This window comes from Rhipicephalus microplus, chromosome 3 (genome assembly GCF_043290135.1).
Source record: "Rhipicephalus microplus isolate Deutch F79 chromosome 3, USDA_Rmic, whole genome shotgun sequence".
Lineage (NCBI taxonomy): Eukaryota > Metazoa > Arthropoda > Arachnida > Ixodida > Ixodidae > Rhipicephalus > Rhipicephalus microplus.
The window spans coordinates 4064471-4082297 of record NC_134702.1 but is presented as its reverse complement, the minus strand read 5'-3'; the positions used below and the strand labels follow the sequence as shown (position 1 = coordinate 4082297).

The following is a 17827-nucleotide window of genomic DNA, read 5'->3' as shown; positions in this document are numbered from 1 at the left end:
CATGGAGAGCCCGCTGTTTATTTAGCTTTCAATAATTCGAACTTCTTTTAATTCGAACAAATTTTCCGGCCCCTTCGAGTTCGAATTATCGAGATTCGACTGTACAAGCAAAGCATGGGAGGAGTTCTCATGAAAGAAGAACATGTTATGGTGAGAGGTGTGTGTATTTGACATCGATACTGCAAACATCTAAGAAACATGCGGCCAGTTTCCTAAAAAGTGTAGGGATATTTTCCTGCTTTTAACACTTTAGGTTCCTGCTTTTAACACTGTATGTGCAGTGAACCACAAAAGCTGCAGGACAAGCTGCGTTCAAAAGCAATTTTAAATGTGTGCTATGCATAGCACTTATTCTATAGACCACAAAGCTGTAGCACACTGAAGGTAAAGTAGAGAATATGCGCTGAGGCTTAACAGAGGGTATTTCGCAAACACCATGTCACACGAGCTTTTGTGGCCGACTGTACTTCCCAATAGACTGTCCATGCTTTGAGGCCGTAGGCATGAAAGAAGTGTGGCATTCAATTTCTTCCCTTTCAGCAAGCACTAGCAAGCAGAAATAAAAGCAAACTGCAAGCAGGAACATACCACATTGCTCATCGGCGCCATCGCTGCAATCATACTCTCCATCGCAGACGTTAGATGGATAGATGCATTGGTTATCAGCAAGACACAAAAAGCCCAGCACATTGCATTGCTTCAGAGAGGCAGAAGTCTTTTGATCTATAAAAAATTATGCCAACTTTGCAAGTACAACATGCACTCATGCTCAGCATGCTCACCAGCAAACAATGCAACCAAAGCAGAGGAGTGTGCAGGCTTAAAAGCAAAGCCAGGGCCTACAACATGTTTTGAATTCACACTAACAGTGGCTAAGCATTATTGAAACCCCGACTACATAGAAACCACTGAGTATGTTTGTAGAAAACACAGTTTAAACTAGGAAGTTATTCGAATAGCCCTGCTATGAATAATTCCAGTGTGTTTGAGAGTAACCAAGTGGGATTCGGTAATTTATAGTAAGTTCTCATATTGAAGAAGAAACTAGCCAATTTGAAGCTTTCCACTACGAACTTAAATTGCCCAGTACTGTGATCTCCACGTCAAAATGGCACGAGCGCACGCATCGTTCAGCGAAGTCCGAGGTGCGTGACCCCAGCGGGGATTGGTGCACGAACACCGACGAGCTGGCATTATTGACGTGGGCTTCGCAAGAGAAGGACGCATCGCCAGTTAGCATACAGGCGACGTGAGCGGCAGGACAGCAACTTGGCAACATGTGACGCGTGCGTACCAAGAAGAAGACAGACCTCGACAAGTTGCGAGGGACGCTACTTGGGATGCAGCCGCCGTGCACAGCAAGTGCCAACGTTTCTGGTGCAAACCCCCTTTGAAGCAAACCGCCGAAGACAGTCTCCGGGTCGCCACGTTACCATGCAGCACCAGGTATCGCCAGCAGTCACTAGGCCCTACCACTGAGACATCGTCACATCACCAACATCAGGCGGCGACAAAAACAGGTGACCACGTCGGCAGCGGCATGGACGACTACTTTCCTCGAGAGTATAGAGATCCCCGAGGACGACACGATCAATCCGGGCATTGACAAGCAGCGCGTCAATTAAGACAAGTAAGGTGACGAAAAGCACCATGAGAAGCACCGAGGCTATAGAGATGTCTGGCAATAGTTAGGACAGTTTAGTCCGCAAAGGAATTAGTTTGGAGGTTCACTTTGGGAGCTATTACTCTTGGTTCTGTACATTTTATTGTATACAGAGGGTGTATCATGTGTGAGTGTCTAATAAATGAGTTTTGTTATTAACGGAGCTATGTCTCACTCCATCGCCCGCAGCAGCCACCCCTAATTCGTGACAAGCCCTGCTATGAATAATACCAGTCAGGTAAGTAACCATGTGCGATCTGGCAATTTACAGAAAGTTCTCATATGAAAGAAAAAAAATTCGGCAGATCTCACTTAACTGGAAATCGACGTTATGTGAAGCATACGAAAGGACGATGAGCGCCTTGCAGTTTTTTTATTGAGCGACACATCATGAAGTGACTAAATATATGTACAAATGTTAAACGCACAGACATATGTTGAAGACCTAGAGATGTTTATATAACCAGTTTTTTGCACTTGTGCAACGATGCCAACTGAACATGCGTATGAGCAATCCCAGAAGCTCATATGAAGCGCTGATGCTCGCGAGGATGCTGGCCTATGACACTGCTACATAAATCAACTTCAGCGCATGGCAACTAACCACAATTGACATTAACCCGACGTGGCAGCTGTATCGAAGGAATACATATGTAGTGTTTGTGGAACTCGATAGGCAGCACTGCAACCACTATTGACGTTTCCGGAAGAGTAGCGTCTATTTGACAAATAGTTTTGAAACCTGGCGTATCTGAGTGGTAAAATGCTTCATTGGCACGCAGAATGCTTTGGTTGGATTCCAGCTGGGACCCTGACATTTATTCTGTGCATTCGTCAAGTCAACGATACTGATGTCGGGTATTTCTTAATGCAAGCGTGTTCAATTTGCCCATATGTGTTCTCGTTTCTGGGTAGCTATCAAGTGTCAATCGCCTGTGGCACAAACGTGCATACCAGCGGCACATACCTGCCCGTGGTTATGTGCAACTGTCTGGGGGGAAGTTTTTGACGCCAGGGGACTATCATTATCCATGTCTTGACCAGTGTGTCATAATCATCAAATCATCTTACCCTCCCGTGCTAAGTTTGGTTGAAGCCAAGTTAAGGGGGTGATCACGAAAGCACCCAAACTTAGGCGGATAGATAGATAGAGATAGATAGAGATAGATAGAGATAGATAGATAGACTAAGTCAGCGAAGTTCGCTAAGAAATGCTTTCCTTTTAAAACGTAGACATATAAAACATTGTTACACAAGGTAAAGTAACTTAATGGGGGGGGTTTTAATGGGTTCTGAGTCCGCGATCGCAGTATAATGATGATCTCCACCGCCATGGCTCGTACCCACTCAGGGGAATCGCAGTGGAAGCAACGTCGTCTTCCTTCTCTATCCACGCTTCCCTTGTTTTTCCTGGTAGTGATACCCCGTATCAAAATATAGATATAAAACAGATAGAGATTGAGATAGATCTCTCCACTGCATGGAGAGAGGAAAAAGCTAAATAATTGGAGGGTTCTCCATGCAGCGGAGAGCCCTCCGTTTGCACACTTCTGCCACCAACTTATGCCTGAATAATTCTAGTAGAACTGCTTTGAACAGGCTCAAGATATTGAAATACTAGTGTATTTATAGTGATCTAGCCATATCATCCCAATATCACTATGTAGAACTTGAACCATGATGCCATCACAGGCATGCAGAACCACCGCAAATATTTTGTGGCAACTGTAATTTTCCATTGAGCAGGCATATCTTGCTTGTCTTTTGAAATAAAACTGGTTGTTACATATGCGAATTAACTTTGCTGTTCAACTTTTATTGCTGTTGACGGTCCAGCTTTTATACACTTCGTATGAACAGAACTAAGTATTTACAATTGAATTAATAAAAGAAGACTGAACCGAAGAAAACGTGATCCAAATTATTTGACAAGGTCCCATCCTTTTTCATTATCAGTGTTGACCCCTGGACAATTCTGCCATAAGGAAGACGAACTGTATTTAAGTTATATAGGAATTTATGGTGTCTCTTCAGCTTAGAGTATGTCCTGACAAAAAAATACAGCAACAATTGCCATGCCCTGTTTTAGCAATGTGTGTTGCCCAGTCCTATGTGACCTCCTTCAACTAGCTGACATGGTTCCTGCTTTTAACACTGTATGTGCAGTGAACCACAAAAGCTGCAGGACAAGCTGCGTTCAAAAGCAATTTTAAATGTGTGCTATGCATAGCACTTATTCTATAGACCACAAAGCTGTAGCACACTGAAGGTAAAGTAGAGAATATGCGCTGAGGCTTAACAGAGGGTATTTCGCAAACACCACGTCACACGAGCTTTTGTGGCCGACTGTACCTCCCAATAGACTGTTCATGCTTTGAGGCCGTAGGCATGAAAGAAGTGTGACATTCAATTTCTTCCCTTTCAGCAAGCACTAGCAAGCAGAAATAAAAACAAACTGCAAGCAGGAACATACCACATTGCTCATCGGCGCCATCGCTGCAATCATACTCTCCATCGCAGACGTTAGATGGATAGATGCATTGGTTATCAGCAAGGCACAAAAAGCCCAGCACATTGCATTGCTTCTGAGAGGCAGAAGTCTTTTGATCTATAAAAAAATTATGCCAACTTTGCAAGTACAACATGCACTCATGCTCAGCATGCTCACCAGCAAACAATGCAACCAAAGCAGAGGAGTGTGCAAGCTTAAAAGCAAAGCCAGGGCCTACAACATGTTTTGAATTCACACTAATAGTGGCTAAGCATTATTGAACAGTCTTAATATTGTTGAAACCCCGACTACATAGAAACCACTGAGTATGTTTGTAGAAAACACAGTTTCAACAAGTAAGTTATTCGAATAGCCCTGCTATGAATAATTCCAGTGAGTTTGTGAGTAACCAAGTGGGATTTGGTAATTTACAGTAAGTAAATCCCACGCAACTGGAAATCGATGTTATGCGAAGCATACAAAGGGAAGATGAGCGCGTTGCAGTTTTTTATTGAGCGACACGTCATAAAATGACTATGAATATATGTACAATTGTTAAATGCACAGACATATGTTGAAGAGCTGCGGATATTTATATAACCAGTTTTTTGCACTTGTGCAACGATGTCTACTGAACATGCGTATGAGCAACCCCAGAAGCTCATATGAAGCGCTGATGCTTGCCAAGATGCTGGCCCTGAACACTGCTACATAGATCAACTTCAGGGCATGGCAACTAACCACAATTGACATTAACCTGACGTGACAGCTTTATCGAAGGAGTACATATGTAATGTTTGTAGAACTGGATATGCAGTACTTCAACCGCTATTGACGTTTCACGAAGATTATCGTCTATTTGACAAGTAGTTCCGAGACCTGGCGTATCTCAGTGGTGAAATGCTTCATTGGCACGCAGAATGCTTTGGTTCGATTCCAGCTGAGACCCTGACATTTATTCTATGCATTCGTCAAGTCGACGATACTGATGTCGGGTATTTCTTAATGCTCGCGTGTTAAAATTGCCCATATGTGTTCTCGTTTCTAGGTAGCTAGCAAGTGTCAATCGCCTGTGGCACAAACCTGCATACCAGCGGTACATACCAGCCCGTAGTTATGTGCAACTGTCTGGCAGTGAAGTTGGTTGATTGGTTCCTCAACACCTTGGCACAACCCACCTAGGGGGATAGGCCATGAATGGGACGGTGCCTCGCTTTTTAAATTAATTCACTTCTTGAAAGAGAGGGCTGGATTAATTATGTAATATAGGTAATAATATAAAGATGTTAGATTTATAAACAAACAAAAAAAAAACCTTGAAAAGAAAAACGTTTTAAACACACAAAAAAGAAAAAAAAATTATTCATAAAACAACTGAAGTTATTTATTTTTAGCATTCCATTCTTTTAGATTCTCGTAAAAAATTTGTAACAGCGTAAAAACACTTCTGTGGCTGAATCCAAATGAGACTGCACCAAATAAAAGGATCACCAGAAGTGTAAAGTTTAAGTCCAACTTTCGTAGGGGTAAGTGTTTGATGACGTACGTGAAGGGATTGCGACATTCATGTCTTCACCAGTGCGCCGTACTTGTCAAACCATCTTACCCTCTCATGCTAATTTTGGTTCACGCCAACTTAAGGGGGTGATCCCACAGGTTGTGTGTGTGTGTGTGTGTATAATATATATATATATATATATATATATGAGTTGGAAACTCGTAACAAGTAATGGTATCACTTCTTGATGTCTGACTTCAGTAAATAATTTTTCGAATACAGAAATTTGCACAAAGGTGAGCTGATTATCATTTGTGTGTATGCACAAGTAGCCTTAGCATGCGTGAATAAAATCAATGTGCAACAGCAACGTACCACAGTGCTGGTCATCAGATCCGTCGCCACAATCGTACTTTCCATCACAGACGAGTGATAAATCAATGTCTCATGACTGTTGTACCAAAAGCATTCCTAATCGCATAGCTCCCACGTAGGAATCATACATTTGTCTACAAAACATTGTGCCATGTTTGCAAGCTTCAGATGCCATCCATGCTCTCCAGTGCACATTCCAAGAAATAAAAGCTCACCACTGTGCCACATGCAGGCAGGCAAGCAACTTCATATATATATATATATATATATATATATATATATATATATATATATATATATATATATATATATATATATATATATATATATATATATATAGCATAATTTACATCTAGAGCATGCACAACGAGTACGGGATATGGTGAAAAAATTGAGATGATTATAAAATGCCAAGGTTTACACATTCCGAAGATGGAGTGACACCATAAGTAAAAAACATTAAATTAAGCAAGAACGAAGAAATGAAGAGGGGGCGAAACATCATGAAGTCTGCGTGAGGCTTTGTGCAGGCAGAATGTTAAGATATCGGCAAGAAAAATGAAACTGAATGAAAGAAAAAAAACGTACGGCAATTTTCTTCATCTGAAGAATCTCTACATTCTGAACGTCCATTGCAACGCAAATGATCAGGCAAGCATGTACCATCTTGGCATTGAAATTCATGTTTCCTACATGCTGCAGAAAAAAAAAACGAATCAGAACACTTTGCATAAATGTGAAATTTAGTAGTGGGCATACAGGCTAAGGAGAGTAAAAAAAAGGGGGGCCAATAGCTAATACAGGTGGTGAGCCCCGTTTCACTAAAAAATTTGGAAAGTTCGAGCCAACTACTTGGACAAAGACAGATGACCCAAGCTGACAGTTTACTGAAATTTCTCTTGAATCTTTATTGCATTTACTATCAAATGCCATGCTCCCAGATTTCCAGATTGGTTGCTTGTACACATAAATTCTTCCTTTTTCTGTTAGTAGTACAAAAGGTGGGCTGATGCATGATTGTGCACTTCGTCGATGGCCATGGTTTCCAAAATTTCTGTGTGTTAGCTTGTCTTTGCCTCTAGCTAAAATCTGGATGTAGTGCAGTTTGACTGCACTTACATTGGTGATTGTGAAAGACATGTCCAGCAGTGATCTTTTCCAATGATGTGGCATGCTCTCATGTCCTATCCTTGAGGCCCGTTTGTCCTGTGTATCATTGGCTGCATGGTAGTGGAGTGTCGTAAAGGACCCCGCTTCGGCACGCTTTGTTTTTTCCTTTGTGATTTACGCTGCATTGGTTTCTTGCATGTCTATCACTTACTTGGCCACAAATTTATTAAGCCTTGTTTGGTGCAGAACATACGACTGCGAAACCTTCTTTCCCAGCCATCTTTTTTAATGTGTGTGGGTCACCCCATATGGTACGACGACCACATTTTTCTCCTGTTCAGCTCTCTTAGCTTTACCTAGGTTTTTCCTCGATTGCTTGTGCTTTCTTCGGCAGTCCTTCAGCAACTGCTTTTACAAGGCTGCTCAGGTAGCCAGCATGATTTAGTCAGGTGACCTGTTGCATGACTCTTGGTAGTACACCATGGTGGCACGACTTTAGTGTAACCATGGCCACGATGGCTCGTTTCACATTCTTTGAGTGATTTGAGTCATTGGGCAGAAAGCCACTGCATGAGCATGTGTCGTTCTTCTAGCAAGCATGTCCTTCCAAGAAGGTTACATTCGGATACAGAGGCCCGATTTCTTTTATTTCCAACATTTCGTACTCTCGCATTGCTTTATGGATAGTGTAGAGCAAGTATTGCTGATATTTAGGTACCAATTCTGTCCGATTGGCAGTGTTGTGCAGCACCAGAAAATAATCTGCACATAATGCACATAATCTTGCCGTTTTTCAAAGGTTGTTTAATTCTTTTTACCTGTGTGCCACTTTTGAGCAGATGCGAACTGCGCATTTCTGAATTTAAGTGTTGATTCTCACAGCTGATGATAGTCCCATGGAGAAAGGCAGCCAGAAGATTTAAGAAGAATGCCTGCACTATTTTGGAAAGACAAGAAAAGAAAGTTTTATTAAACGTTCATTGCTGTCGTTATCTCCACCCGTCTTTTTCCAAGTAGTTGGCCGAAAATCACTCACTATGGGCCCCAAACAAGTTCAAGAAAGCATAGTTCTCTGAAATAAACTTGATTAAGAAAGAAAGTTCCTAAAAGTACACTGCTAAACTTTCACCTTTAAGCTGTTATCAGACAGCAAAGAGAATAAAAAATGCAGAATCTGATAAAATAATTGTTGAGCTTTAACATACAAAAACAGTGATATTATGAAAGACCCCGTAATATGACTCCAGAAATTTTGACCCCCAGGGGTTCTCCAACGCACACCTATATCTAAGTACACTACATTCCACTGTTGAAGGAACCACAGGAGTCACATTACCAGTTTACTAACAGTCGTGTGTTGTCAAAAAATTGTGCATGCATGGCATTAGCCTGTCAAAAGAAGTCACATAGGTCAACCATGAATAGCCTTATTTTCAAATCTGAGCGTCAATATTTTCGCAGGAGGGCCAAATACGAATTAGCCCGGCACACACGTGTTTTCTTTATCAGCGGACCAATCTGTACATGGCCCTCAAGCATTTTGCTTTCAAAACTACAGCCGCTGTGGCCGAAATTTGATTCCATGACCTGCAGGTCGTATTCAATAAGGTCCACTTTCTACATCTGCTTAATTCAGATTATGACGGGACAACATCAAGACCATCCCTTTAAAACTATGTAATCTCATGGACTAGAACAGATGGTTTTGCAACAAGGCTCTATAAACATGCACTTGGTTCTGCTTTAGAACAAGCAGTGTGTGCATGCTATATGAACATGGCCTAGCTTTTATTTGGGGGGAGATACGCATGCTTCTATAAGTATGTCCAACTGAGAAACCTACGTTGTATGTCCACAACACAATTGTCTTCATCATCACCATCTGGGCAATCCTTGATTTGGTTGCACTTCTGGCGTGAATCAATGCAGTGTCCAGACGAGCACTTGTACTCGTGAGACTGGCACACGTGCCCATCTTAAGAGAGCACACAATTGAGAATGTTAGTAGTTACACTTTTTACTGTCCATGGAAATAATTCAATCTTATTCATTATTAAAAAAAATTGGTAGGCATATAGCAAATGACAGCATCTTGTGCTACAGTCAAGCCAAGTGAGCAAGAACATAGTGTAACTTGTATTTTTCCCAAACGTGAGAGAGACCTCTTCAGCTCTCCAAAATGTTCATCATGCTACTTGAACTGCATCACCTAGTAATACCACAACTGCAGCTGCAAAACAATTTACTGCCAATGTGAATGGTGACGTTATGCCAACTATTCAGGAACGTTTGGAAGAATGTGTACAATCCTCAAAGGGGAAACTAATGCATTATTATAGATACTGCCTTAAACAAAACGATGCGAAGGCTTAGTGTTGCATTAAATTATGCAGCTTTTCGTCCTGTCTATCAAGCCAAGTCTGCTAAATTACCCTTGAATAAACTGAACCAAACAAGCAAATGTGTCCCAATCATTGGCATACAAGCAGCAATTATGGTGGCTTGTCTTATGACCAGAAATAGGGGGTATGAAAAAGTAAGCATGAAACAAAACAAACAAAAAGATATAAGTAGAATTGTTCTTTTGCCACTGTCTGCTTTATGAAATTGCCTCATACCATGAAACTTTTGTTAGGTGGCCTGAGTCTTAATTCCTCACCCCACCCAAAAAAAAAAAAAAAAATCCAGGCCTGCGTGGAACGTGCAGCACAGTTACAGCGAAAGCTAAAACAACAGCCTTTAAGAGCATTTCTTGAAAGCTCTTTTGGCAACTGCTATAAGCATGCTTGCAGGGTACCCACTACACCATAAATGATCATAGTTGTGTAGTAGATCAAGATTCACTATGCTATCCTTCATCATTCTTCGAATAATCATGGTATCTACTACACACTTCCTAGGAATTTTATGCAATTTTTTTAAGCAGCGGCTGAAGACGATAAAGAATTGTACCTGAAGTGGATATTTGCAACTTAATAGGCGATCAAGAACAAGTTTAACGGGTTTGAGCACCGGAGGACCCACTCGTTACACAATTCACACTGTGCGACCCCTGGTTGTTCCTTTGATGTTCTAAAATGCTTTATTACTCATATTAACGCGATCCCTTTCTCAGCATCAAGCCTGCCTAAGGCCAGTTTAGAAACAAGTTCGAAGTACCAGTGCGGCTCAGTTGTAAAATACTGGAATGGTACACAGGGGACACGGGTTCTAATCCTATTGTGTCCTAGGTGTTTACAGTTTTATTTTGTTTCCCGTCATACTGGTTACGGACACTGGCGGTGGCAGCGAACAACTACGGCCCCGTGCTTGACCCGTGTTGTGAACTCACTACAGCTTTCGCTGCAAAAAAACCGAGAAACCGCAGAAAGCAGACGGTGAACTTACTGCCACATGACAGTTCATCTTCTCCATTAGGGCAATCTGAGACTCCATCACACCTTCGAGAGACACTTAGGCAGCCACCACCTTGGCATCGTATTTGGTCAGCCCTGCAGCTGTGAGCTGAAATTAAAACCAAAATGGAAAGCTTGTTGAACTTTAACTTCACTGACCAAACACAATTTGAGTCAGAAACTCACCACACTGGCTCTCATCAGATCCATCTGGGCAGTCCCTGCGCCCGTCACAACGAGCACGCTCCGAGATACACGTGCCACTATGGCAACGGAATTGACCAGGCCTGCAGACGTTAGCTGCAACATCACAAGAGCATGCAAGCATCATTAAGCAGAGGTGCGATTTGAAAAATTAAATTAATATGTAGCCTGGGGCAATTAAATTTTTTTTTCTATATACATTTACACTGATTTCAAGTATGTAATTAGTTTTATGATAAGCTGCACAGTTCTAATTTTATGCCATGACAATGTGTAGCGTAAAGTGGTTTTTGGACAAACTCTATGCCACTAAATATTTATGGTTCTCAGCCATTTAGCGCTCAAGACGTGCGAGGTATTCGAGCCCTGCATCTCACTAAGGCGTTTGACACAGTGTGCCATCGATACATACTGCAGGCCACGGCGGGAATAGGCCTTGGAGTCAAATTCCAAACACAATGAGGGTAGGCGCAAAGTCCGTGCACGAGCCATTGTGAAAGGAGTTAGGTATGACATTGACTCCGTCGTGTTTGTCGATGCAGCGCAGTACGGTAGCAGTAGAATTTTCGTGTTGTCGGTTATAGACAAGAGGGGGGTGCTTCGCTCCTCCGTCTCCGTAAAGGCGGCCACCCAGGGTATAGCAGAGCAAATCGCCGTACGCAATCGGAGCTTACCAATCGGGCAACCTTGCTCGAGAGGCGGCCTCCATTCTAGAAAAAAGTACTTGTCCACGTTATGTTATCACTTTGTTCCCCCGCACACATGGGGAAGATCGTTTTTGAAGACTCCCAAACCTCGACAAGCTGGCCCATGATTGTGCGCGACAACTTGCGCGCCGCGACGATGTAGAGGCTACAGAGAGGCAGGAAGAGACTCAGCAGAACAATGCACTACTCACATTCAATGAAATAACCACACATTACCAGCTTAGCAGAAGAATCTATCCTCTTCCTAACGCGAAGCTCAGCAGAGCACAGTCAGCTACTTTGAGAATGTTGCAGATGGGGTCTTTCCTGTCACGAGGATGTTTAAGTAAAATATACGTGGACGTTGACCCTAGCTGCCCTGACTGCAATAAAACCTTCTTGGATTTGTGGGGTTTAACGTCCCAAAACCACCATATGATTATGAGATATGCCGTAGTGGAGGGCTCCAGAAATTTTGACCACCTGGGGTTCTTTAACGTGTACCCAAATTACACGGGCCAACACACGGGCCAACAACATTTCCGCCTCCATCGGAAATGCAGCCGCCGCAGCCGGGATTTGAACCCACGACCTGCGGGTCAGCAGCCGAGTACCTTAGCCACTGGACCACCGCGGCGGGGCGAATAAAACCTGCTCTATGGCTCACATGCTCTGGCAATGTGCCTCGCTGCCTAACAGCCTTCTCTCAAGCAAAGCCGAATGGGAGGAGGCCATCAAAAGTACAGAATTCGGCAGGCAAATCCAGGCAGTCTAGAGGGCCCAGAAACAGCAGAGCGTCACGGCGTTCTGTTCTCTACGTGGGCACGGCCAGCGGTTACGACGGCTTCTCGTAAGAAGGTCCTGCAGTAACTCCTCCAGTTCTATTGAAGTTCACTGTCCGTCAGCCTTTAATGGTCATATTTTTTTATTTATTCATTTGTTTATTTATTTATTTATTTAACAATACTGTAGGTCTTCTGCAGACCCATACAGGAAGCGGGCACACATAATCACAGGTAACCAATTAGACACAAAGTTGAGGAAATACAATATTTTGAGGAACGATACGCACAACAGCAAAACACTTACTCTACATTAACTGTAGAATGCAAATAACTATATATCAAGAAAATGGGTACAAGACATTTTAATGGACAAACATGTCTATCATCATCATCATCTGCGATGTTCTACTTCATAGTATAGTTTTACAGGACAGTCATGGCATTCTGGCAAAGCACGTCTCGTCTCATCTCGTGCTTGTCGCCTTTTGAACGATATTTAAACATAGCGTCAGAAGTGGTGACAAGCACCGAAGCAAGCAAGACCACGAGCGATGACCAAGCTTGAGCCACGCCTTGACTCTCAGCTGTGAGTTCAACGTTACCATGCAGCCAACTGCAACAATAGCAACCAACATGGTGATTGAGCCACCAGGGAATATGTGCCTGACGAGAGATATGTATGCAAACTGGAAGTCGTTCAGGCAGCATCTTATACTTGACCGCGACAGATGAAAAGAAAAAAAGTTTGATGAGCAAAAGGTTGCAATGCTTCTAATAATGGTGAGACTCGCAATCATAGAAGTCTACAACACATTTGATTTTGGCAAGGCAGAACCCAACGCGGACCGCTCACAAGTGCCAAGTGTTTTACTGGAGAAGCGAGACAAGCACTTCACCCTGAGAAGAAATGAAGTGTACTCGAGCAACTTGTTGAGATGCAGGGGAAAGATGAACCCTTGAACTCCTTTCTCATGGACCTGGAAGCAAAGGCACAAGACTAATTTCGAGGAACAATGTGACAAGATGATCCAAGATCAGGTAATTTTCAGCATCCACAACGAGAATGTGTAAATGAAGTTACTGGATCTTGAAGACTCAACTCTCAAAACAGCTGCAAAAGTTTGCTCAGCAAAGCAGCTAAACATGTTCAGGCAAGAAGCAAGCAATCCGAGTCAAGATGCCAACCCTCTGCACATTATGAAAGCAATGAAGCAAAAAAAGTGTGACCGAAATTCCCATGCCACCAATGAAAGCATGCTGGCACTGTGAAACAGTTCACATTTTCAAGAAAAGCTAATGTGGGGAAGAGTTCACTAACTTCGGCAAGCAAAACCACTCCTCAAAACAGTGCAAGACCAAAGGTAGTGACAGTGTGCGAGTTTTGTATAAAAGTGACTCCAGCTCAGACGACATCTTGGCAGTAAAAGATGGAATTTTCATGACACTAGGGACAAGAGACAGCAAAGAACACACCAGGTTCAGAGTCAACCGTGGAGTCGCTGTTAATGTTATCCCTGAAAAATATGTCCACGGCAGAGATCAAGAGGAAGCCCCTACACAATTAAAGATGCATAATAGAACGACTATCACACCAAAGTGCAAGTGTCAGCTTCCCCTGAGAGATATGAAGATTCAAAAGACATATTCAGTCGAGTTTATTGTGATAGAGGAATACGTGGCAACTGTGTTAGGAAAAGACACGTCGGGAAAGACGAGCCTTATAACAGTGAATTTCGACCTAGCGTTCAAGAGTTGCTTCTTGGACAAGTTAGTACATACATAAAATCAAATAAAGCAACTAAATTGCCAGAAAAAGAAAAAAACAAGAGACAGATCTGGAGACCGTGAACACAGAGGTGACTACTAACAACTGTTATTTCAAAAATATGCCTCTTCTCAAGTCTATTCAGAGCATGCAGAATGCACCTATCTTATCCGTGGATGTCACCCCTGTTTATGAAAGGTGAAGCTGTGCTTACACATTTTCCTGGACCAAGCTTCTATATGCGGTACACCTTAAGAAATTCTCTTCCATGTTGCATCTTAGCCTTACCTACAATGGATACATTTCCGAACATGGGTGTTCAATCACACTGCTCGCAATGTAGCGGAGGGTACTACCAGTGCCAAAAGATTTGTATGCTCCCATAAACAAATGCTAATGCGTCGACCAGATTGTCCGATTTATTGCTGATCGCAACTAAGAAATTTTATACACCACACAGGTGTCACATACGCAGTATTTTTTTACCTAATTGATTTCGCAAACTCTGCATTGTGTGCCGAGCTGCAAAACCCTCTTAGACAGGTCTGCCGGTTTGCTCGGTGCAAAACAGACCAATCTGATATTTTTGGCAGCAACTTTCTTCAATTTGCAAAAACTGCACCCATTGCCAACACCAGAAGACATACTTGCCAGAACTTGCACAAGCCAAGGTATTCTCAAAACTCGACTTAAAAAATGGATATTGGCATTGTGTCTTACATTACGAGTCAAGCATGCTGACATTTCAGATGCCCTTTGGACGATGCAGGTGGTTACTGCTTGGCTGCATGTAAGGTTTTTCAAGAACTACAACAAATTGCTCTGGATGGCCTACAAAGTGCAGTTAGTGTCGCTGACGACATACCTGTATATATTTCACGGGCCAAAATAGAGATTTGGTACAACTCGGCCATGACAAGTGTTGTGTCGTGCAACCCCTAGTGGGATGCAAGCACATCAGTACATTTACATTCAAGTTTGTCTTATTAGCCCCAGGGTGGAGCTAGGCCTCCACCATGCATGTTTTCTTAGCTTACTCCGTGTGGCCATGTAGGTCATGTGACCACTGTCATGCCAACCAATCACCCCCTTTCCCCTGTAATAAACACAGGAGAGCAGTCTCCCGTCTATCTGGCCTAAACTCGGTCCAGAGTCATCACGAAAATGATTCCTATGTTAGCCACTGTAGGCCACAAAAATTCGACAAAAGAGCCCCTACACAGTGACACTTGAAGATTACAGAAAAAAAGAAAAATGATAGTCGCTATAGAAAAAGATTAGCACAAGTAACTGACTGAAACAATCGCTTGAGCTCATCTTTTTTACAGCGACTATACATAGTATCTTTAGTAATCTTTCTTCACCAACACTCTCAGCCTCTTACAGAAAGAAAAAATAAGATTCTACATGTCAGTATACTGTCTGCTTGATGAAATTAATCTCTACTCTATGTGGGGGCATTCAGTGCATTATAAGGAGCCTATACATCCAAAGCCACCTTCAACATTTCAAGCAGTATGGCCAACCAGCATGTTACTTCTGAGTGACTTTAAAGCAAGCTTGCCTGCTCCCAAAACATTATGATGGCTTGAGCTTGCCTGATCACAAAACAAAATTTGTTCTACATGCAAGTGTGCCACAGTGCTCAAAGGCTATATTTCACTAATCACATGTATACGAATCATATACATGGATCATATATAAATCACATGATATGGATCACATGATATGGATCACATAATATGGATCACATGATATGGATCAATAGCAATACGTTCTGAAGCCACCAAAGCAAGCGGAGCCAGTCAGCCCCCAGGCACTTACGACAGTCAAGTTCATCACTCCTATCCTGGCAGTCATGGTAGCCATCACAGCGCCTTGCCATCTTGATGCAATTGCCATTGCCACACCTAAATTGCCCCTGCCGGCATGCTGCAGTATGAATGGTGAAAACTGATTGCATTGCCAGAAAAAAAAACCAAAAAACAAAAAAACCTGATGCAGTTGGATGCTTCAATTCCAAGCAAAACCAAGTGGACTGAAGCAGGAAGCAGAAAGCAGCTCAATGCAGTGGAACACTACGAAAGCACGGCACCTACGTCACACAGAGCAGCACTGCTACACTTGTGATGAAACCATGACTCTAGGAAACTTTCAAATTAATAAGGAAGGTATTTACGAACCTAACCTTACACTATGGCAATTAATAATGAATAGTGGTAACTCAAATAAAATGTAGAAGGTTGAATGTTTTAAACATAAAAGGAAAAAAAGAATGCGCATCTATATTTTGGCATGAATCTACGAAATAAGCCAGGAGTGTAACTAATAAGATTATTTCCAGTGGAGGAGGGTTTAACCTATTCAATGTATCAATGCGCGTGTGATCTGGTTATACCAATGGTGGAAACTCATACAGGCAGGTTTCTAAGGAAGAATGCTTAGCTGTCAAAAAATGTTGTAGTTTTAGACCTAGGATCTCTGTGGCAGTCACCATTGTTCATGCTAGTTAAAAGGGTAGCACATTGCAGTGCAAGAGTAAGCTTGAAGCATGAAAGATGCTCTACAGAACAGATCTGCAATGCTTCAAGGTGTTGATTAATTTACCATATGACTGCTGATTAATTTAGACAGCACAGTGAGCATCCCAGAAAGGCACTTGTCCCAGTTTCAAATTCCAGTCAAAATCTTTTTTTAAATGACTCTTTCCAACAAATATGCTTGGGTTTTTCCTGGCAAGTTTGCACTATTAAACAGATGGCCGTTGTTCCCCTGTCCCGTTGTTCCTCCAGCTAGGATGCTTTGCAGAACTGATTTGCTGAATCTTAAACATGGTTCCACGAAACAGCATGGGTTAAAATGTTCAATTCTAGTCATGCTACAGTGTAACTCATAGGTCCCTGCGCAGAGAAGAGGCAACCCCTGTTGACGGCCACAGAGCAATCTTTGGCCAAGTGATGAATTGCTCAAGTGACAAACTCAATGCTAGACTATAATACATGCAGCTTTTTTTGTATGATGTGCTTATAAAAATGCAGTGACAATGGCCTCACATGAAAAACAACTACACTGCAAAACTTGAAAAGACTTGTTAGTTGTCAAAATAAAACAGGTGCTCTCTTTGTTTGAAAGGAAATAAATGCATGACATTTGCGTGTAGCTATAGGTTGCCTGTTCACAATGAAGAAAGAGGAACCCATAAGGCTTTGAAATGTCGCCATTTTTTAATTTCCTTTAAACAAAATTATTGCCTGCTTTATTTGGACAAGGAAGAGTCATGTTTATCTAATGACGCTCATGGTTGTGCAACATTGTGGCATGTCCCCACCTCTCTTTGTCAGGTCACTCAAGATAGCAGGCTAAAGAAGCACTTCTATGTGTCACATAGGAGCACAATGTTCACTATTTTACTAGATGAAGTAGAGCAAATGCGCAGCTTGGCACGTAGAATGTTGAGAACTGCCGTTTTTTTATTTTATTGAGGTTTCACTATTTTGAAAACCTAACCTCTTAATATGAGCTCCAATATCCTTGCAGTAACTTTTTTAACTGTGGTGTGATACCACTTAAATCAGTGATATCCATGTATACTAACACTCAAGCTCATAGCACTTTCTACTAGTAGAGGCATGTTGATAGCTTGCCAGCATGGCCTATTTCTGCACATAGCTTGGGCCAGCAAAAAGCTTAGATGCAAAGGCTGTAATGCAAGCTGTAAGAATGTCTCTAGCCTTTAAGAAAAAAAAAAAGAGTGAAGTGCATGCACAAACAGTGGCCTTGAGACATTATGGCACATAATGAAACAATTAAACAGTACCAGCCAGCTGCATTCAAGAGTTGTGCTTCAACACTTTG

The 17827-nt window shown here is 42.2% G+C and overlaps 1 protein-coding gene across 33 annotated transcripts in view; it reads right to left on the bottom strand.

Moving 5' to 3' along the window:
* The window catches only part of trol (terribly reduced optic lobes), a 531158-nt gene that overhangs the window by 277880 nt on the left and 235451 nt on the right, over window positions 1-17827 (bottom strand). For 27 of the 33 annotated variants that reach the window (XM_075888764.1, XM_075888744.1, XM_075888745.1 and 24 more), the window contains 7 exons: window positions 15797-15904; window positions 10719-10832; window positions 10525-10641; window positions 8981-9112; window positions 6616-6723; window positions 4137-4271; window positions 589-723 (listed from right to left, as the gene is read on the bottom strand). In XM_075888764.1, coding sequence (XP_075744879.1) covers window positions 589-723; window positions 4137-4271; window positions 6616-6723; window positions 8981-9112; window positions 10525-10641; window positions 10719-10832; window positions 15797-15904 — 849 coding nt within the window. The remainder of the gene's footprint in view (window positions 1-588; window positions 724-4136; window positions 4272-6615; window positions 6724-8980; window positions 9113-10524; window positions 10642-10718; window positions 10833-15796; window positions 15905-17827) is intronic. The other 6 variants (XM_075888756.1, XM_075888762.1, XM_075888773.1 and 3 more) reach the window with 2 other exon arrangements.